General features: G+C 40.6%; 1 protein-coding gene across 5 annotated transcripts in view; it reads right to left on the reverse strand.

Moving 5' to 3' along the window:
- Positions 1–2,322: 2,322 nt before the first annotated feature.
- sik2a (salt-inducible kinase 2a) overlaps positions 2,323–19,766 on the reverse strand; it is a 64,670-nt gene continuing 47,226 nt past the window's right edge. For 4 of the 5 annotated variants that reach the window (XM_077206453.1, XM_077206454.1, XM_077206456.1 and 1 more), the window contains 5 exons: positions 15,798–16,046; positions 14,331–14,467; positions 14,046–14,165; positions 5,370–5,464; positions 2,323–5,192 (listed from right to left, as the gene is read on the reverse strand). In XM_077206453.1, coding sequence (XP_077062568.1) covers positions 4,763–5,192; positions 5,370–5,464; positions 14,046–14,165; positions 14,331–14,467; positions 15,798–16,046 — 1,031 coding nt within the window. In that variant the 3' untranslated portion in view covers positions 2,323–4,762. Of the gene's footprint in view, positions 5,193–5,369; positions 5,465–7,320; positions 7,388–14,045; positions 14,166–14,330; positions 14,468–15,797; positions 16,047–19,766 lie in introns of all 5 variants that reach the window. The other variant, XR_013195652.1, reaches the window with a different exon arrangement.

Raw genomic sequence — 19,766 nt, forward strand, 5'->3', positions numbered from 1 at the left:
TATAGCATGAGGATGCCTAAGCTGGGAGAGGATTGCAGCAGAGCTGGTTATTGAAGGCATATCATGAGAAATCAAATTTTCCTTTATCTTTGAAAACTACTTTCAGAACTCAACTTCTGTCCAAAAAACCCCGCCATCCAGACAATGCAAAAAAAACTTATGAATTTTCTTTAGAAACTTGGTTGTCCAGTCACAGTGGCAGGAGAGATAAAAGAATCCATAAATATGAAAAAAAAAAAAAACAAGAGAACATTGTAACTAGTTTATTATTATTATATGTGATTTTATGTAGGCTACTCTATGTACACTATACTATTCAAGAGTGGGGTTTATTTATATCATTCATTTATTTGTTTAACTCTAGTTCAGAAATGATGAATTACATTGATCAAAAGTGACAGTAAACATTTATAAACCCTACAAATTTTTTTTTTTTCAAATAAATGCTGTTATTTTGAACTCAATTCGTAATAGAATTCTGAAAATTGTAATGGTTGCCACAAAATATTCAGTAGCACAAAGTTTTTTTCAACATTGACAATAATAAGAGCTGTTTTTTTAACACCAAATCAGCATATTAAAATTATTTTTGAAGGACCATGTGACACTAAAGACTGGAGTAATGGCTGTTGAAAATTCAGCTTTGCTATCACAGGAAAATGTTTTAATTTTATTATGTATTTTAAATAGAAGTTATTTTAAGTTGTAATATTTAACAATATTGCGGCTTTACTGATTTTAGAAAATACATAAAATGAATGTATAATTTTTTTAAACCAAATTTTTTTTTGAATGGCATAAATATGCAAGGAAAGGGGTTATTGGGCTATTAAAATGTCACCTTTTATCATTTTCTCAAAATTGATACATTTCTTCTTTGCAGACAATGAATAGAACATCTCTTAAGTGTTGTGTTAGGTCTTCTACAACACACAAAAAATTAAGCTCTGCAGCCCCCAGCAGCTCTGCACATCCTTCTGAAGGATCCTGTTGAGTGCTTGGTTTATTTTTAACCTGTCAAACTCACATAATTGGTATAAATCAACCAGAGCGTCAGTCCTGAGTGCTAAAATTATTAATTATTTTTTGTTCGTTTAGAATTCCATATCAAGATCTCATCACTAAAGTCCTGGCAGTTTTCAAACTCATTCATATTTTCACTGGCACACATGGCATGCAAGGTCTAACAGGCTGTGAGAGCTGTCACGTCTTTGAGTGTTTGTTCTGACAAGGCTGTTATCTGTCTGAGTTGTGAAAGCTGTTGTCGTGTCTGCTGATGAACAGTTTACAGCTGGAACATCACGACTCACATTTGAGTGTTAGTGCCATTCTGCACAGATTAATCATCAGGGGAAATTATCCAGCTTTATGCAACATTTCTGTTCATTGAACAGCTATCTATAAAATTACATTTCACATACGATAGCTGTTCTCAGGTTGACTGATATTTGCAACGTTTCTCCAATTTGTATTAGGATCTAGACCAGTGACAAATTGCCTGCATCATATGGCTAATATAAGAAAAACTGAAGTTTCACTGAAACCTACAACTACATTTTTGTTTAATTACTGTGCTGACAAAACACATTAATTAATCTCCACATTGTTTTCTGAAGGCAGAATGGTGTTTCGATTCCTGAATAAATTTGCGCGTTGAACTAATTGTTTGAGAAAATTATTCAATTACCCATTCTTGCTTCGTTCCTCAATGAATGTCCTTTTAAGTGAATCAAATCATTTAACGACTCACTTGCTGCCACCTACTGTGGTTTTTAGTTTCATATTTAAAATAATACATTTTTCCATCATTTTGTATTTGTATATTTAAAAAAATGTATCTGTGTATCCAAAATGTATCCATTCTGTGTTCCTAATGATGAGCCAAAACATTATAACCAGTCACAGGTGAAGCGAATATTGATCATCTAACAAGACCACAGATTATGGCCTGGGTATATTAGATGGTAATCAAACGATCAGTTCTCATAATCATCGTGTTGGATGCGGGAGAAATGGGCAGGAATAAAGATCTGAGCGACTTCGATAAGGGCCAAATTGCTATGGCAAGGTAACTGGGTCAGAGTCTCTCTGAAAATGCAAGGCTTGTGGATTGTTCCCAGTCAGCAGTGGTATACCAACAAACTGGTGACAGGGTGTTGTCGTTCAAGGCTCATCGATGCACGAGGGAAACAAAGGTTATCCCGTCTGATCTCGAATGGAATGGAGTCTTCAACCACTGAAAGTCCATCATTCTCTCGTCAGAACTGAGGTAGTGTGATGTGAGACATGTGGTAGGAACAAAAACATTGCTCGCACAAATGATTTCAGTCAAGGAGAGTGTGACCTTTATTTCCCCTTGTTCAAGAAACTCAGCATATTCAACTGAATATAACAGAATTCATATTGTGATTACATATTAGGAAACATCTTATCACTGAAAACCAACTATAACAAAACAGTTCACTTTTCAATGTCAGTAATAATATCAACACTAGTCAAAGACTGACTACAAATTTTAAATAGTCACGATAAGATCTTTTTCCTCCAAAGGCATAAAATGACAACACTCACTACCAACACCCATATTTTGAACTATTTCTCTAGATATTGCTATACTTTTTTAATATAATATAAGACCATGACAACTATCTCATGTAGCTGGTTCCAAAAAAAATCCACATAGTGGACTTTAAAAAAGAACCTAAATGGAGACTTTGGTTCAAGGTATCTTTTAAAAGAGAGCACTTCATACTGCATTTCCAAACAGGAAGTTTTACTTGAAGAATTAAATCTAATAACAAGACATTCTTCAAAAGGAACAATAAGAATTGAAAGGCACAACACTTAAGTTTCTAAGAAGAAAAAAAAAAAAAAAACGTTGAGTAGTAGTGCACGCTGTGTAAGCTCGTTGCATGTTGATTCTGATTGGTTTAATCCACGTATCTCAAGTCTGAATGTTTACAGTGGCTCTAAAAAAAAACATACTGGTGAAAAAAAAAATACTGTAACCTTGTTCTTTTCTACTTTTCTAATCCACTTCGAGGAGTCCAAAGTAGGTAGTGTAATTGTAGTCAACATGAAATCAAAATTAACCTTATTTACTTTAACACATGTTGTTTGGTCTTACTGTGCACAACCATCAGTGCATATTATTCCACAGATGATTTGTTTTTTAATATTTTATCGTTGCTCAGCACAACTTTTGTCTGCTGACATCACCTAGGTCATGCGTGCTTATTGTTTAATGTTAACTAGCCGTCAAACAGCTGTTTAGGCAATGTGGTAATACAACAAGTTTGAATTTCTTACCATTAGTTACTGCTTTAGGTATCATGAAATAAGCGAATAACAATATTTTGCAGCATTTAGTAATCTTGGTTAAAGGTAATTTTGTAAATATACTTTTGTGTATTGTTAATTCATGTTTGTTCATAAATGTTAATTTATGTGAATATAAATAATACATTTTCAACTGCTTTATATGTCTAAATTAACATTAACCTAGATTAATAAATACTGCAAATTATAGTTTGTTCATTTATATGTAATTATCAAATATTTACTAATTGAACTTGAAACAAATTGTAAAGTGTCTATACAATGGCCATTCAAACAGAAAGCGTTTTTGCATTCCACTGTTCAACTTTTCCAATGTTTTACTATTTAAGCATGCGTTAGACGCAGTGCTGGAAATGTGGTGGAACTGAGTCCAGGGAGTGAATTTTAGGAAAGGATGGAGGGATTCCAGTTCAAAAGATTTCCAGGATCCACGTAATGGCAACCAAATGCTATACATAAATTTATTGTTTTTTTTCTGCATCTATGGTTTCAAAATATCCCCAACTAGGAGATATAAACTCGCAATTCCGAGAGAAAAGTCAGTATTTTTTCCTCTGAATTGGTAACGCACAATTGTCATAAAGTCCAAATTGTGAGATTTGCAATTCAGAGAAAAACGTTATACTTTATAATTCACAATTAAGAGTATAAATCACAACTGAGAAAAGAAGTCAGAATTGCGAGCTTATGGTTATATCTCATAATGCTGTTATTTCTCACAAGAAAAGATGTAAACTTGCAATTGTAAGCTTCCATAGAATGGCATCTTAGTAGTGCTTAGGTCTCGCTCTATATTTTGTTCTCCTTTAATACCTGTTTCACTACCCAGACAACAACATGTGACTGGGCCATGTGGAATCTAAATGTACCAGATGTGGGCCGGATCTGGGCCGACACTATGTTGCTGTCTGGGTAACGAGTACATCATTTTACTACGGAAAAAATGATCTGAATTGTTTCATGCTGACTTTATTTCTAATAGTTATTTTTTATTGTCCTTATATGTACACATTTTTTGTTAATGATCTATTATTTAAAAATCCCACACTACTAATAATGAAAACTTGAGTAGCTACTACTAATTTAAGTATTAAACAAACTACTTATAAAAACACTGAAACTCATAGAACTTTAGAGTATTATATAGGAAAAGGAATATTGCTTTAATACTGATTTTTAAACTCTATGGTAGCTGCACTAAATTTCATGTGCTTACCGAAAAAAAAAAAACATATCAGGACACTAGCGCATCTCACAAACATCTTTAAAAATGATGGTCTGTGTGGGTCTACCAAATGATCAAGTGCACATCTGTAGCATCTGTTAGATGTGACCCAAACCATGGCATTTTGTTCGTCCCTGAGGGAGCTTTTTTCACCATACTTGTGTCTGAGAGCCAGCCTCAGAGTGCTTTATTTCACATTTAGTTTACGAGTACACACCCTTGAGGGGCCTCTACGGTCTCCACCATCTCGCAGTCCAGGAAAGAAGCTTCAGGTGTGTGTTGTGCCGATGGGCTCTCTGCTTTGCCCGTGGGGAGAGGCGGCTGGGCAGGAATCCATGCGTACAGGGGCTCTGTAGGGTGGGACGGAGTGTAGTTCGTTTGATTGTCTGGTGGCGGAGGCCAGTCTGGAAAGCGGGCTGACTTGGGGCCATATGCCAGGGATGAGGCTCCAGGCTCCAGAAAAGGGGTTAGGGTTTGGGTCCATGTGAAGGGAGGGCTGGACAGGGGACTGTTCTGGGGGTCTCTGTAGTCCTGGGGAGGGGGGTAACCATTCTCTGCCAGCTGCATCTGATGGAAGTAGGCCTGTACTTGAGACTGCTTCTGGAGATAGAGCCTCTTCTGCTGCAGTCTGCACATAGGATTACAATTGAAAAGGTGTCATAACTGAAAGTTATAGTGTCGCCCAGATCCGGCCCACATCTGCCACGTGTGGAATCCACATGTACCAGATATGGCCCGGATCTGGGCTGACACTATTTCGCTGTCTGGGCAATTTCAGGACATTATGAATGCAGTTGTTCCTCACCTGTGCTCTTGAAGTTGTTGCTCTAAAGTGCGTGGTGCAGCCTCTTTACAAAACATCTGCCCACTTCCAAGAGTAACTGCCAACTGACTGGCCCTCTGAAATAACAAAAAACAAAACAAGCCATAATAAAAATCTTTTAAAAATAAAAATCTTTTTTATTCATGAAACTCTAGATGGTGCAGGCTGATGGGTCCTTTACATGCAATCACATGATTTACTACATGGCACAAGCGAATTGGCCTCCGCTGATTCTGCAGCCAAGTGAGATTGCTTGCTCAACACTTAAAGGGGTCATGGACTGAGAAATAAAATTTTCTTAGAGCTTTTGGCATGTAAGAGGTCATCATACTATACAAATATCCAGTAAAGTTTTAAAGCTGAAAACTTCCTTGTTTGTCCAAAAAAAGCTTTTATTGTAACCAAACTGACGTGTTATTTCTGCTATGTAATGATTCATGTAGCTACAGTCAGATGTTCTGTCTATGTGTCAGTAAATCAAAACAGTGACTAAACGGTCAACTTCACATTGTCTCTCTTAGTAGGATGGAAATAATCAGTTATATATGGGGGAAATCTATTCCGGAGCTCTATTTTTAAAGCCGACCATTATTTTAGAACGTATTACTTCCTTGGCGACGTGCCATGCAGCCACACATGACACATGTATCGCGTTTATTTCCTTTTTTATAAAAAAAAAATCACAAAGTGTTAACTACATTATGAATTATATGATATATTCCGATTATGAAATATGTGGAAGGGAAGGTGTTGTGTCGTTTATATGATGATCATGTTAGTTGATATAACGCGCAATGAGTTTGCACCGAAATACAGAGGATCTGTCGGCTTTACATTAGGTAAATTCATCCATTTTTCCTGAAATACAAAAAAGTAAGTGGCCGGTGAACTGGGAGAAGAACGAAGTAAACTTTATGGTTTCATACACAATGTGTATCTGATATGAATATAGCACTTTGTCAAAAGTAATATATTCTTTGCTTTGTCTTTGCTATATTCTTCGCTTTGTCGACGGCGCCGACCCTGGTGCAGAAATCGAGTTAAAGTGACGAGATCTCTGCATGCGCTCAACATGTCTGATTGGCTACAATGCTTATCACTGCAACCTTTCATGCCACGGTCTAAATATAATGCTATAATCAACACTTTTCACGATTAGTTAACACTGACAGCAGTAATAGTAAAAATGTGGTAAAAGTTTTTGAGAGAGTTCCACATGTAATACTTAGCAATTTCATATGCAAAGATGTTAGCCAATCAAAGCTGTTAGCCAGAGGGATAAAATCAGGGTAGGACAAATGCCTTTTATTTCTAAACTATGACAATTTTAATTTCTAAAAACCATACTAACATTATAAATGCCCACCTTAAACATTATAAAACAATAAAGCAATGCAGTTCATGACCCATTTAAACAGCCTGGTTCAGTGTTTTCTGTATTCTGGTCCTCTGAAATCCTCCACCTCCCCCAGCTCCACCTGTCTAGATCTGCTATGGGATTTATCTATGCTTTTTAACGTAGCAGCAGCATATAAAAACTGTTTCGGTAAAATACGATTAATTGGTTGACAGAAAGTTTCCGTACGTTGAATAACATAATAGATCAGACCACACATTTAAAGTAATTTTACAGTAAAACACTTAAATTTACAGTTTTTGGAAGTGAAAAAGTGCAAGTCATTGTTTTATTTACAGTGAAAAACTGTAAATTGACATTCCCAGAATTCCACTTCACGTTTGATGTATTTTTGTTGAAATAATGGTTTCTTAGTTTTCTTCTATTTAGTTATGTACATTAGGGGTTTATGTTACATCTAATGTTGTTCAATTAATGTTTATTACATTTTTATTTTTATGTCATGCGTGTTACCATGATGGTGTTTAGTATTTGTGTGAATGAAACTGTGCACCTTCTATATATATTAGTGTTTACCTTCTCAGCTTGTGGAAAAGCTGCTTGTGATGAGCTTTGATTCATCATGTGACTTTTTCATCACCACCTGTTGGGTGGTTGTCAGTATATTACAAAGGTACAAAACAGATATTAGTACTTCAATAGGTTGGTAAATTAACATTATATCAGTTAATGAAATCCTTTTTTCCCCTGTAAATTTAAGTTAAATTTGTAATGTTGCTACCATATTTTTTACGGTAAATTTCTGGCAACCACAGTTGCCGTTTTTACCGTAATTTTTTTTTTTTTTTTTTTTTTACAGTATACCAAAAATCAAGTTTATATAAATAACCAGTTTTAAAAGTTTACATGCCAACCAATAGTCCTGCAATATATTTACACATTCCACTATATTAGCAGAAATACTGTTTTTGTACATTTGGACACTGATATCTGAATCAAAGATATGATGCTTATACTTTGTACTTTATATCTATTAGTTTATTCAATAATACACAAAAAAGTTATTCATGCATACAACTTGAAAACACCTCTTCTTTAATGAGCATTTTAATTTTGGATTAAAATTCATAATTGAAAAAAAATCATAATAAAGAAAAAAACTCAAAAGAATTAAGTTCTTGAAAAGAAAACCTCAAGTAATTTGACTATCTTATATTATCATTTCTCAGAAAAAAACTGCTTCATTGCTTATTGATATTTATAAAATGTTTGTCTGCATGGTCAAAGTCATGTGGTCTAACCAACATGCAGAATCCAGGGATAAACGAAGCAGATCATTTGAGCTTTTTATGATTTGGGTAAGGTTAGTTCAGGTATTACAGTTTTTCTCAATCGATTTGATACATTTCTTCAAACTAATGTGGTTGCTCTCAAAACAATTAAAACTCTTCTTGCTCCATCTCCTCTTACTATACCATATATTCCTTTCCCCTCTTCTCTTTCTACCTCTTTCAATGTTCCTCTCCCTCTCAATATTACCCTTCTTCTATCCTCTTCAAAACCTCTCACTCTTACATCTCTTACTTTTCCCATTCTTCTTCCCATTCTTTTTTTTTAATAGTTTTTGTAATTAAGATAGCTGGGTAAACAATTAAGGAATTTTCATTTCCTGTGTTGTGTGTATTTTTAACGCAGCAGATATTTATTTGGGGCTAATTGAGAACATTCTAAGTGTAACTGAGATTTTAACAAATAACAGAGTTCCCTTTCGAGGGAACTCAACACTGCGTCGAGAACTCGACACTTTGGGGACGCTCCCTTAGCGTGCGCCTCTGAAGTAAGAATAAAACTATTCCAATCCTGATTGGCGTTGCGTCCTGACGTAACATGTGACGGCATAACCGGAAGTATAAAGGTGACGCTGAAACACACACATACCAGCTATCGCTCTTTAGCAAGCGCTCTATGTTGAAACTGTCTGTCCTATTTATTGTTGTCTGTCCTTGAAAGTATGGCGAGTGAACAATTTACAAGAATTGTGCACCCCTGTCCTAGATTTATTATGGGTAGAGACACGCATCCGTTATGTTTAAATTGTTTGGGAGTGCAGCACGCACAGGCAGCTCTCGAGGGAGCCGCTTGTGAGCCCTGTGAACACTGTGAAGCACTCCCACTAAGAGTGCCTCGCTCCCGCTTGGCTATTTTTTCTAAAGATGGCCAAGCTCGCGATCCTTGCAGTTCAGGTCCTGCGTCTATTGAGGCGGCGCAGAGGCTTAGATCGTGGGGATCGCAGAAGGATCTAGCAGATGAGAACGAGACTGCCGAGGCACTTTCTCGTTCGTCTTCTACGGATTCTATAACGCTCGCTCATGGTGCAGAAGCCCGCGCTGCGGCTTCTTCTGCCCGTGACGAGTGCCCGGTGCTTGAGCTGTCTGCTTCCGATGAAGTTGATGTGCTCAGCATCGGAAGCGCGGAACATGAGTCAAACTCGCCAGCTCATGTTTCCGCTTATGAGGAACTGGTGGAGGTTGTAACGTGTGCTGTGGCCAGACTCAACATCAGCTGGCCACAAGATAAGCAGGAGGAATCTCGTCAGAGTAAATTAGACGAGAGATACCTGCAGCACCGTTTACAACCTCAGCGCCGGGGCTTGCGCCTTTTTCCCAGATCTCCATAAAGAGATAGTTAGATCCTGGGAAAAGCCCCACTCGTCTCGCATCTCACATAATACATTGTGTGATTATAGTAATGTTGTGGGTGCGAGAGAGGCGGGGTATGCCAGGATGCCGCGTGTGGAGGAAGCTTTAGCGAGCTATCTTTCTCCCGAAGCGGCATCCTCGCTTAAAGCCCCGGCGCTGCCCAACAAACCATGTAGGGACATGGCTATTTTGCAGGCGTACCAAGCCGATATTCTCAAAGATCTAGATGAGGGGGAGGGACCAACACCTGCTGATATTGCTGAGCTAAGAAGAGCCGCAGATGTATCTCTCCGTGCCACTAAGGAGACGGCCAGTGCTATTGGCCGCTCCATGTCAGCTTTGGTGGCCACGGAGAGGCATTGTGGTTAAATTTGTCGGGCATGAAAGATAAAGATCGTTCCTTTTTGTTAGATGCTCCGATATTGCCTTCTGGCCTGTTCGGCGACGCAGTATCTACTGTCGTCGACAGGTTTCAGTAGGCGAAAAAACAGTCGGCAGCTTTTCAGCAGTACCTCCCCCGCCGGCTTAGATCTGGGAGGGCTGGTCCAAGTGGCCAGCCTCAGCCATCAGCCAGCTCCTCTCATCGCCTGGAGCAAAAGGAGAGCGTTTCCTCTCGAGCCCCTCCTACGGGAGCTTGGCAACAGAGAAAAAGCTCTCATTCTAAATCCGCTGGCCAGAAGGGCGACTTGAGGGCCGTCATTCAGGCTAAGAGGGCTTCAGGAAAGAGGTCCTAGCCAGAGTAATAGGACCTCTAAGGGCTGTCCCCCCCGCTGTGAGGCAACCAAGGTTGTTTTCCCAGCGGAGCCCTTCGGAAAAAGATGTTGTCCCGCCGTCACTGACGCTTCGGGTCGCATCAATTTCCAGCGAACGCACACCATGGCGCTCGCCCCAAGAGCTTGCAAAAGAGCACCACCTATGGTCGAAAAATCATTCTCGTCCACTTCCTGCCAGTTCGCTGCTTCAGAAGGTCGAGAACAGTGCTCGAGAAACACCCGAGGCCAGCTTCGAGAGGCTGGTTCCCTTAGTAAATGTTTTGGAGTGGTGGCGCCTTCTTCCAAATATTTCTATATGGGTCCTGAATATAATAGAATATAATATAATTGACCAGTAGAAAATCTACTGGTCAAAGTGGCCATAGAATGTGTTCCCCTACCAGACAGAGAGTCAGGGTTTTACAGCCGATACTTTATAGTTCCAAAGAAGGATGGCGGGCTCTGGCCGATTTTGGACTTGAGGTACTTGAATCAGTCTCTGAGGAGGTTCAGGTTCAAGATGCTGACAATTCCCATCATTGCGAACCAAATCAGGTTCGAGGACTGGTTTGTCACAATAGACCTAAAAGACGCCTATTTTCATGTCTCCATCCTTCCATGTCACAGGAGGTACCTAAGGTTTGCTTTCGGGGGCGAAGCATATCAATATCGGGTTCTTCCGTTCGGCCTAGCACTCTCTCCTCGCACGTTCACGAAGTGTATGGATGCAGCTCTGGCTCCTCTCAGACTCCAGGGCATTCGTATACTGAATTATATCGACGACTGGCTTACGTTGGCTCAATCTCGATAAATGCCAGTTCGGCATCGAGAACGCGTCCTTGGCCACATTCAGAATTTGGGGTTGAGACTCAACACGAAAAAGAGCGTGTTGGAACCAGCTCAGGAAACAACGTTTCTGGGTGTGGTATGGAATTCGATTACGATGCGGGCACACATGTCTCCCGCACGTGTCCAGTCCATCCTAAATATGGTTTCAGGAGTAAAGCTAGGTCAGGCCATCACTGTGAAGCAATTTCAAAGAATGCTGGGCCTCATGGCAGCGGCATCCAACATTTTACCTTTGGGCCTTCTACATATGCCATGGCGTGCAATGTGGCCACCCTTCAGTGGTGGCTAAAAGCCAAGGGGTTTTCTCCCAAGGGGAATCCGTTTCTTATGATCAGAGTAACGCGCAGATGCCTTCGTTCTCAACAAATATGGAAGAAACCTTGGTTCCTGTCCCAAGGGCCAGTGTTGGGAGCGTCATGTCGCCGGAAATCCGTTTCGACAGACGCCTCCCTCACTGGCTGGGGCGCGGTCATGGACGGCCGCTTTGCCAGGGGTCTGTGACAGGACCATCATCATTCTTGGCACATAAACTGTCTAGAGATGATGGCTGTGTTCAGGGCTTTGGAATGGAGACTTCATCCAGATGTGGTGAAGTTGATATGGGAGAGGTTTGGACCAATGGAAGTGGATCTATTTGCGTCTCGAGAGACGTCCCACTGCCCACTTTTGTTCTCCCTCTCACATCCAGCCCCACTGGGGTTGGATGCTATGGTACAGGCCTGGCCGAGGCTTCGCCTGTACGCTTTTCCCCCGATCGCTCTGCTTCCGGAAGTCCTGGAGAGGGTCCGTCAAGAGGGCATCAGTCTACTTCTGGTTGCCCCAATGTGGCCGACCCGAGTGTGGTTTTCAGACATGATATCACTCCTGATAGCTCCGCCATGGCAGATTCCTCTGAGGAGGGATCTGTTGTCTCAGGCGGAGGGCACAATCTTCCACCCTCACCTGGAGCTGTGGAAACTGTGGGTCTGGCCTCTGAGGGGGTTCAGTACCTAAATGCTGGTCTATCAGCTGGGGTGGTTGAAACCATACTTAGCTCTAGGGCTCCGTCTACTAGGAGATTATATGGCCTCAAGTGGAATGTATTTGTCACTTAGTGTAGAGAACAGGAGTTAGATCCAGTAAACTGCCCGGTGGCTTCAGTTTTGGAGTTTTTGCAAGATCGTTTCTCTGCGGGTCTCTCCCCTTCCACGCTTAAAGTGTATGTGGCTGCTATTGCGGCTTTCCACGCACCCTTAAGTGATGGGCCTCTGGGGAGGCACCAGTTGGTCATACGTTTTCTCCGTGGTACTTGGAGTATGGACCGACAACCAGGTCCAGGGTTCCTGTCTGGGACCTGGCGGTGGTTCTCGAAGGGTTATCCCTGGCCCCCTTCGAACCTCTGCAGTCGGCTTCACCTAGGGATCTTACGCTAAAAATGATATTTCTCTTAGCTATTACCTCTCTTAAGAGGGTGGGAGATCTCCAAGCCCTGGCAGTGACACCAGCTTGCTTGGAGTTTGCCCCTGGCAGAGTTAAAGCCTTTTTGCACCCGAGTGCGGGCTACGTGCCTAAGGTTTCTACGAATACGGCTGGGTCCATGGTCCTTCAGGCATTCCATCCTCCACCTCATGTGTCAGCAGAAGAAGAGAAGCTTAATTTGCTCTGCCCCGTCAGAGCTTTGAGCGTGTACCTCGAGAGGTCCTCTTCTTTGAGGAGGTCGGACCAATTATTGGTGTGTTTTGGGTCACCTAAGAAGGGGCTCCCGGCATCCAAGCAGACTATTAGTAATTGGATTGTTCAGGCTATTACCTCGGCTTACAAGGTGCGCGACTTGCCTTCACCTTTACCTGTTAGGGCTCATTCGACTTTCGGGAGTGCCCCTCCAGGAGATCTGTGAGGCAGCCGGCTTGGCTACCCCACACACTTTTATTAGGTTTTACAGTTTACACCTCCCTAGTACACCTGGCGCACACGTGCTTTCGTCCTAGTTAAGTGCTTGAATCAGTTTCACTCCGGGACAGGCCTTTTCGGTGCGTGGCCTAGTGGGCATTCGTTCCCCAAAGTGTCGAGTTCTCGACGCAGTGTTGAGTTCCCTCGAAAGGATAACGTCTCGGGTTATGACTATAACCCTTGTTCCCTGAGAAGGGAACGAGACACTGCGTCGCTCTGCCATGCCCCTCGAGGCCTTAGAGCGTCTTGCTTAATCGCGAAGCTGGTATGTGTGTGTTTCAGCATCACCTTTATACTTCCGGTTATGCCGTCACATGTTACGTCAGGACGCAACGCCAATCAGGATTGGAATAGTTTCATTCTTACTTCAGAGGCGCACACTAAGGGAGCGTCCCCAAAGTGTCGAGTTCTCGACGCAGTGTCTCGTTCCCTTCTCAGGGAACAAGGGTTATAGTCATAACACGAGACGTTTTGTTTGTTGTGTTTGGAAAAATGGTGAACAAATGATTGTGATTTTTTTTAAACCAGTAAAAAGAGCTGCAAATTTTTTTCCTGATATAATATTTTTGGTTGGCTGTATGAACTACTGTGAAAACATTTGAGAATTTGATGCAGTTTTTAAAAACATTATGCATGTGATTTGTAATTTGCATGAAATTAAGGAAAATTTACAACCCGTTTAGGACAACTACAAAGTGTTCGGGTTACTATATTAGTTGTTTGAGAACAGTGGAGAAATGTGTCAAATCGATTGAGAAAAACTGTTGCAACTCCGCCACAAACTTAATAAATACTTAAAAATATCTTTATTTTGAAAAAATATATTTAGATATGAATGTTCACATAAGTTCATAGTGTATGGAAAGGATCCTATTATATTTTACTTGATGGTTACACCACATGACATTTTAAGAATAATTAAATTTAAACTTTTCTTGAAAATGGTATAAAAGTTTTTCGAAACCAACATTAACACAAAGATTACATTTCTAAAAGCTTGGGTTGTATGATTTAAACAAAAACATTTTCCCCTTTTGTTTATTGTGGACACTCATATACACAATTGACTCACCTGTAGTCGCTGAGCGAGGTACTGCGTCTCCAAACTCTGTCTCCTGGATAGCAAATAAGGGTGCATTTTACCCGTGAATGTCAACGTATCTTTTCCACTAAGACATTGGCGTCCTTCTCCCTGAAATTATTAAAGAATAGGTTTTTATATCAGCATAAATACCTTAGTCATAGATCATTTTCCAAGACTCTTTTCCATATTCTAATTTCAAGTTCAAAGACACAATACTTATGCTTAATGTAAAAATAGAAAACAAACTGAGACCAGCTCAAATTTCTATCTGACCTGGTGACTGAATGGATAGTCCTGTGGACTGACGGTGGGGAGTCCACCATCTCCTAACACTATCTGGGCTTTGTTCAGCTCCAGGAAGCCCTTGGTCCTGGCCAGGTTCTGAAGGTGATGTCTGAATGCCACTAAACCTGTTAAACCATAGGTCAATAAATACAACAGATCTCGAGTCAGATGAACTGGAAGAGATATTCCCGTGACTGCTGCAGGGGTGGTCTGACTCATTGACTACTGCTATAATTAGTACAGAAGTAAATCACTGCGATTATACTCTGCTTTTAAAAGTAACAATTATTCATAGAAGGTCAGATATCAGTCAGAATGAGGGTTATTTTATCCACTAACAATAAATATTCCAAAACACTGATTATGACATGCAAATACATGCCTGCAGACAGTTAAGTGGTGGGCATGCTAGATTTTGTGCTTCAATCACACATAGAAGAACAGATGCAGAAGCAGATTTTTTTGTCTTTTGCTGCAAACTATAGTTTAAGTTTGGTGAATTCTGGCCTGTGCATTTCTATAGTGAAAAGACATTTAACCAATAAAGGATCTACATGTAACAGAATAACCTCTTGGCTTAAACTCTTGATCCCCAGTCTATATACACTTGCAGCCATGATAATGTGCTCTCTTTAAAGGGATAGTTCACCCAAAAGTGAAAATTAGCCCATGATTTTCTCACACTCAAGTCATCCTAGGTGTATATGACATTCTTCTTTCAGACGAATACAATCGTCTTGGCTTGTCCTGGCTCTTCCAAGCCTTATAATGGCAGTGTGGTTGTTTCTGTTTTGAAGTCCATAAAAGTGCATCTATCCATCATAAAAGTGCTCCACACATCTCCGGGGGGTTAATAACGGCCTTCTGTAGTGAAGTGATGCATTTGTGTTAGAAAAATATCCATATTATAAAATATTCATATTCCATATTTAAAAATAATATCTAGTTATTTTACTTTATAACGTTTTAAATATGGATATTTTTCTTACACAAACACAACGCTTCGCTTCAGAAGGCCATTATTAACCCCCCAGAGCTGCGTGGAACACTTTTATGATGGATAGATGCACTTTGATGGACTTCAAAACAGGAACAGCCCTTCACTGCCATTATAAAGCTTGGCAGAGCCAGGACATTTTTTTAATATAACTCCGATTGTATTCATCTGAAAGAAGAATATCATATACACCTAGGATGACTTGAGGGTGAGTAAATCATGGGCTAATTTTCATTTTTGGGTAAATTATCCCTTTAAGTACACTGAATTGGCCATTTAAGCTGTAACTACAGTTATATACTATTAAGTTCATATCCTGTTGCCCATATGTTGTCCAAAGTAATTTCGCAAGCATAAATGTAGTGTGTCCATTCCTTGAACAAAGTTTGAGAGAAAGGTGATGGATGACAAAGCGAAATGAAAAATGATGTGCACAAGAGAACACAAATCATCCCGACCTTGAGTGAGAGAAGTGTCTGAAGCCCTTCGCCCCTCTCTGAAACTGACTAGTGAGTGATTATGAGCGTCCCGCCCCTCTGTGTTGAGTGGCTGCAGGGGTTCAGGAGGCTTCATGCTGAGGAAGACTGGAGCTGCGGAGCTGGCAGGTGTAGTGCTTAGAGCTGGATTCTCTTCAGGCAAGCTGAAGACACTTTGTGTTGAACCCATGCTGTACTCTGAGTCCATGCTGCCGAGGGACGGGTTCAGATCTGTGGAGAGTTACTGAAGTTCACTCAAGTATGTGGATGTAACAGTATTTATTCTGGGTACAAAATGAATGGGAAGACTCATATGCAAGTAAAAGCTGACTTTGGAGAGTACATAAACCTTACCAAGTTACCGTGAACTTTTAGAAATGGAACATAATGCATGGTTTACATTACAATGTAAAAACAACAATCCAAGCATCACTGACCACATTGCAGTCCAGACATAAACATAAACATAAACACATCTGTTTACCTGTGAATTCTCTGAATATGCACTTCACCTTACTGACTAGACTGCATTTTAGTTTGTCCTTTTGTTTATACTTTATCCTTTTTATTTTAAGATTTAAATTAAGCTTTCATTTCATTTTCTCTAACTTTAGTTTATTTATATTATCTTATTTTTTTTCTGTTTATTATGTAAAGCATTTTGAATTCCCATTGTGTAGTAAATGTGCTTTATAAATAAACTTGTCTAACATTGATGTAAGTGACATGAGCAAAATCAAACCGTCTACTAAAAAAGGTTCACTGTGTGTTAATGTCAGTAATTTTTCTCTCCAGAACTCCATTCCTTACATTTAAAAAAATAAGAGACTGACATGATTGCAGATGACCCAGTTTGAATCCTTCTCTTTTTTTATTCCATCTAGTGGGCATAAATAAATTAATTTAAGTTTAATTCAACAATATATTATTAGAGATGCACCGATGTATCGGCCAATAAAAGCAATTATTTTCACAAGCTGATGATCATGGCAGATTATATCCTGTCAATCTAAAGGGGGCCGAAACAACGTGTGAGATTGAAACTCATACTGTGTGTGAAGAAAATCTCTGGTATTGAATTTAGGGCAAGTTAACGAGACAATAACGCATTAATAGTTAAAAAACAGCAACATTAAAGCAGGCTCTATTTGACCATATGAATCACCGATAGTTCAAGCCAGGGTTGCCAGATCTGTGTTTTTTCCCTACACAAAACTATTTGTAGTGCTGCTCCTTTCTAATAATCACAAAGAGGTAGTTACTTCTGATGAGAAACAAAGAGCCTGCTTTAAAATTCTGGACCTTTCATTGTGAAACTCAAACAATAAAACAATAAATAAATTAAATGTGACTTAACAGATCGATTTAGCGCCTCAGTTTAAGTGGCAGCATGGCTGCGAGTCTTTTCTTACCCTTTAATACATAGCACAAAATAAACATGAATGAACATTAGAAGGTATGTCCAAAAGTACAGTACAAGTTGAGAACAATGTCATGTAAAATCACATTTATCTCAGGATAGTCATCCAATGTTCACATGTCTTTAGTTGGCTATAAAAACACTAGAGACGAGCTTATTTACTGTTAATTATATATGTATGTTTTGAATAAATTTGTCATGAAGACAAGTGTTTATCTTATGTGCAACTGAGTTGCATAAAATATTTCCGTTTTTATTTGAGTGTGATTATTACATTTGAAAATAATAGCTCTGTTGTTAATTTTAACATCTAACATCATAGTATAATGTAACAAATGAGAGAGTTCCTTGTATAGTTTGCAGCATTATTTAGGAGATTTTTGTCCTTAAAAAAATCAAACTCTGTATCGGCAGATATCATTCTGAATAATCGACTATCGGTATCGGCAGGGATGGGCAGTATTTCAGACACATGGATTTAAAATACGTATTTGAAATACAAAATACTATTTTGTATTTTGAAACCTTTGGAGTAAATCGAATGGAATTTGTATTTTAATACATTTAAGATGAGTATTTTTGTATTTTCAAAATACATAAAATACTTTTTGCCATTAAACCTCTTTTATCAGGGTACTGGTTTCGTGCATCAACTAGTTCAGACACGCCCCTTCCCCCCAACCCCAACATTCTTTTTTTCTGGAATAAGGTGAGGATGTCATGATCAATTTTACTTGTTGATTAAAGTTACATTTAGAGGCCTGAATAAATATAGTTATTCAGATTTGCCTGCAGTTAACATGAAAGAATAAAAGTGCACAGACAAGTGGGAAAATAGCATTAGCCAATCAGTCTTGATCGGTTATTGATTTTTAGCAACTAGCTTGTCAAATGTGTTTAAACCATTACTGTATGTAAGGAATGGGTGATATGACAATACATATAGCGAGGATATAAAGTGTGAATTGATGGAAGTTTTTCTAAAACTTTTACCTAGATAGGCATAGGCTTATTTATGGGGTAGGCAAATTTATCTGTTCAGCTTTAAGTGGGCAATTTAGGAATTATTGGATTGTTGGAGTGGGAAAAGAAGCACTAATGAATGATACACTACAAAAATCTTCAGCTTTTAGTTTTATTGTTCATTAAAAAAAAACACTTTTCAAATGAAATCGTCTCGGTTACGTATGTAACCCTCGTTCCCTGAGTACAGGGAACGGAGACGTGTCGTCGGGGGAGTTCCCTGACGAATTGGGATCACGCTAGGGAGAGCAATTGCCTTCGAGTGAATTAAAACGAGCCAATGAAAATTGGCATGCAAGATTTGCATTCCGCGACCCGCCTACCAGCGCGGGTATAAAAGGCGGAAGTAAACATTGCGCAATGCTTTTCGCTGAGGAGCCGAACGGTGTCCAGTCCTCCGCGAAGGTACAGCAACATGGCAAAGGGACGACACGTCTCCGTTCCCTGTACTCAGGGAACGAGGGTTACATACGTAACCGAGACGTTCCCTTTCGTCCTGGGAACTCCGACGTGTCGTCGGGGGAGTTCCCTGACGAATTGGGATCCCTAATAAAACGCCATGTTGCTGGCCCCTTCCAGCGCCCGGCAAAGCTACCCTGCAGCAGTTTCTTGAAATAAGTTGCGGGAGCTAGCACGGGAAACAAACTGCTGTTCCGCAAGACCCGCACAGTGGATATGGATAACACTGGGAAAGTGTTCCCTCAAGAGAGGAGGGAACGCTGCGGAAGCCCCAGCCTGACTGAGGAAGGCCAGGAATACACATATGTACTAGCCCGAAGGAATAGTGAAACATACGGCAGTCCCTGAGGTAGTCCCAATCCAAGGGAAGTGGGAGCGTACTCAACAGGGACGACGAACGTGTCCGTCAAGGGGAAGACACGGCTGAACTGCACGTGGCATCATGGGTCACAATAGAAACCACTGGAGCACCCAGTCTACTAGCAACTCCTTACTAGAGGTAGCAGACCTGGTGCCGGGCGGTCCGTCACGCCCAGCACCGGAGGGGTGAAGGAGGAACTCACGAGGCTCACCAACGTAGGGCGCCATACGGAGCAAAGAACGCACTTATCCGCTGTTTGAGGCGGAGTGGCGCAGCAAGCCGACACAACCTATTCCCTCGACCCACTGGCCGTAGCCAGAACTCGGGAGGAAACAGGTTCCACTCCAAGGCTATAGAACCTAGCGAACGTGTTAGGTGTCGCCCAGCCCGCAGCTCTACAGATGTCTGTCAGCGAGGCGCCTTGAGCCCAAGCCCAGGAAGCGGCAACACCTCTAGTAGAGTAAGCGCGCAACCTGTGAGGACAAGGCTCACCCAGAGACTCATATGCTCGGGTGATAGCATCCACTAACCAGTGGGCTAACCTCTGCTTGGAGACGGCCTTCCCCTTCTGCTGGCCTCCGTAACAGACAAAGAGCTGATCTGAGGTTCTGAAGCTTTGCGTTCTGTCAATATAAACCCGCAGGGCACGGAAGGGACAGAGAAAAGCCAGGGCTGGGTCTGCCTCCTC

This window comes from Siphateles boraxobius, unplaced genomic scaffold (genome assembly GCF_051911475.1).
Source record: "Siphateles boraxobius isolate OS27281-9 unplaced genomic scaffold, OSU_SipBor_1 56, whole genome shotgun sequence".
Classification (NCBI taxonomy): domain Eukaryota; kingdom Metazoa; phylum Chordata; class Actinopteri; order Cypriniformes; family Leuciscidae; genus Siphateles; species Siphateles boraxobius.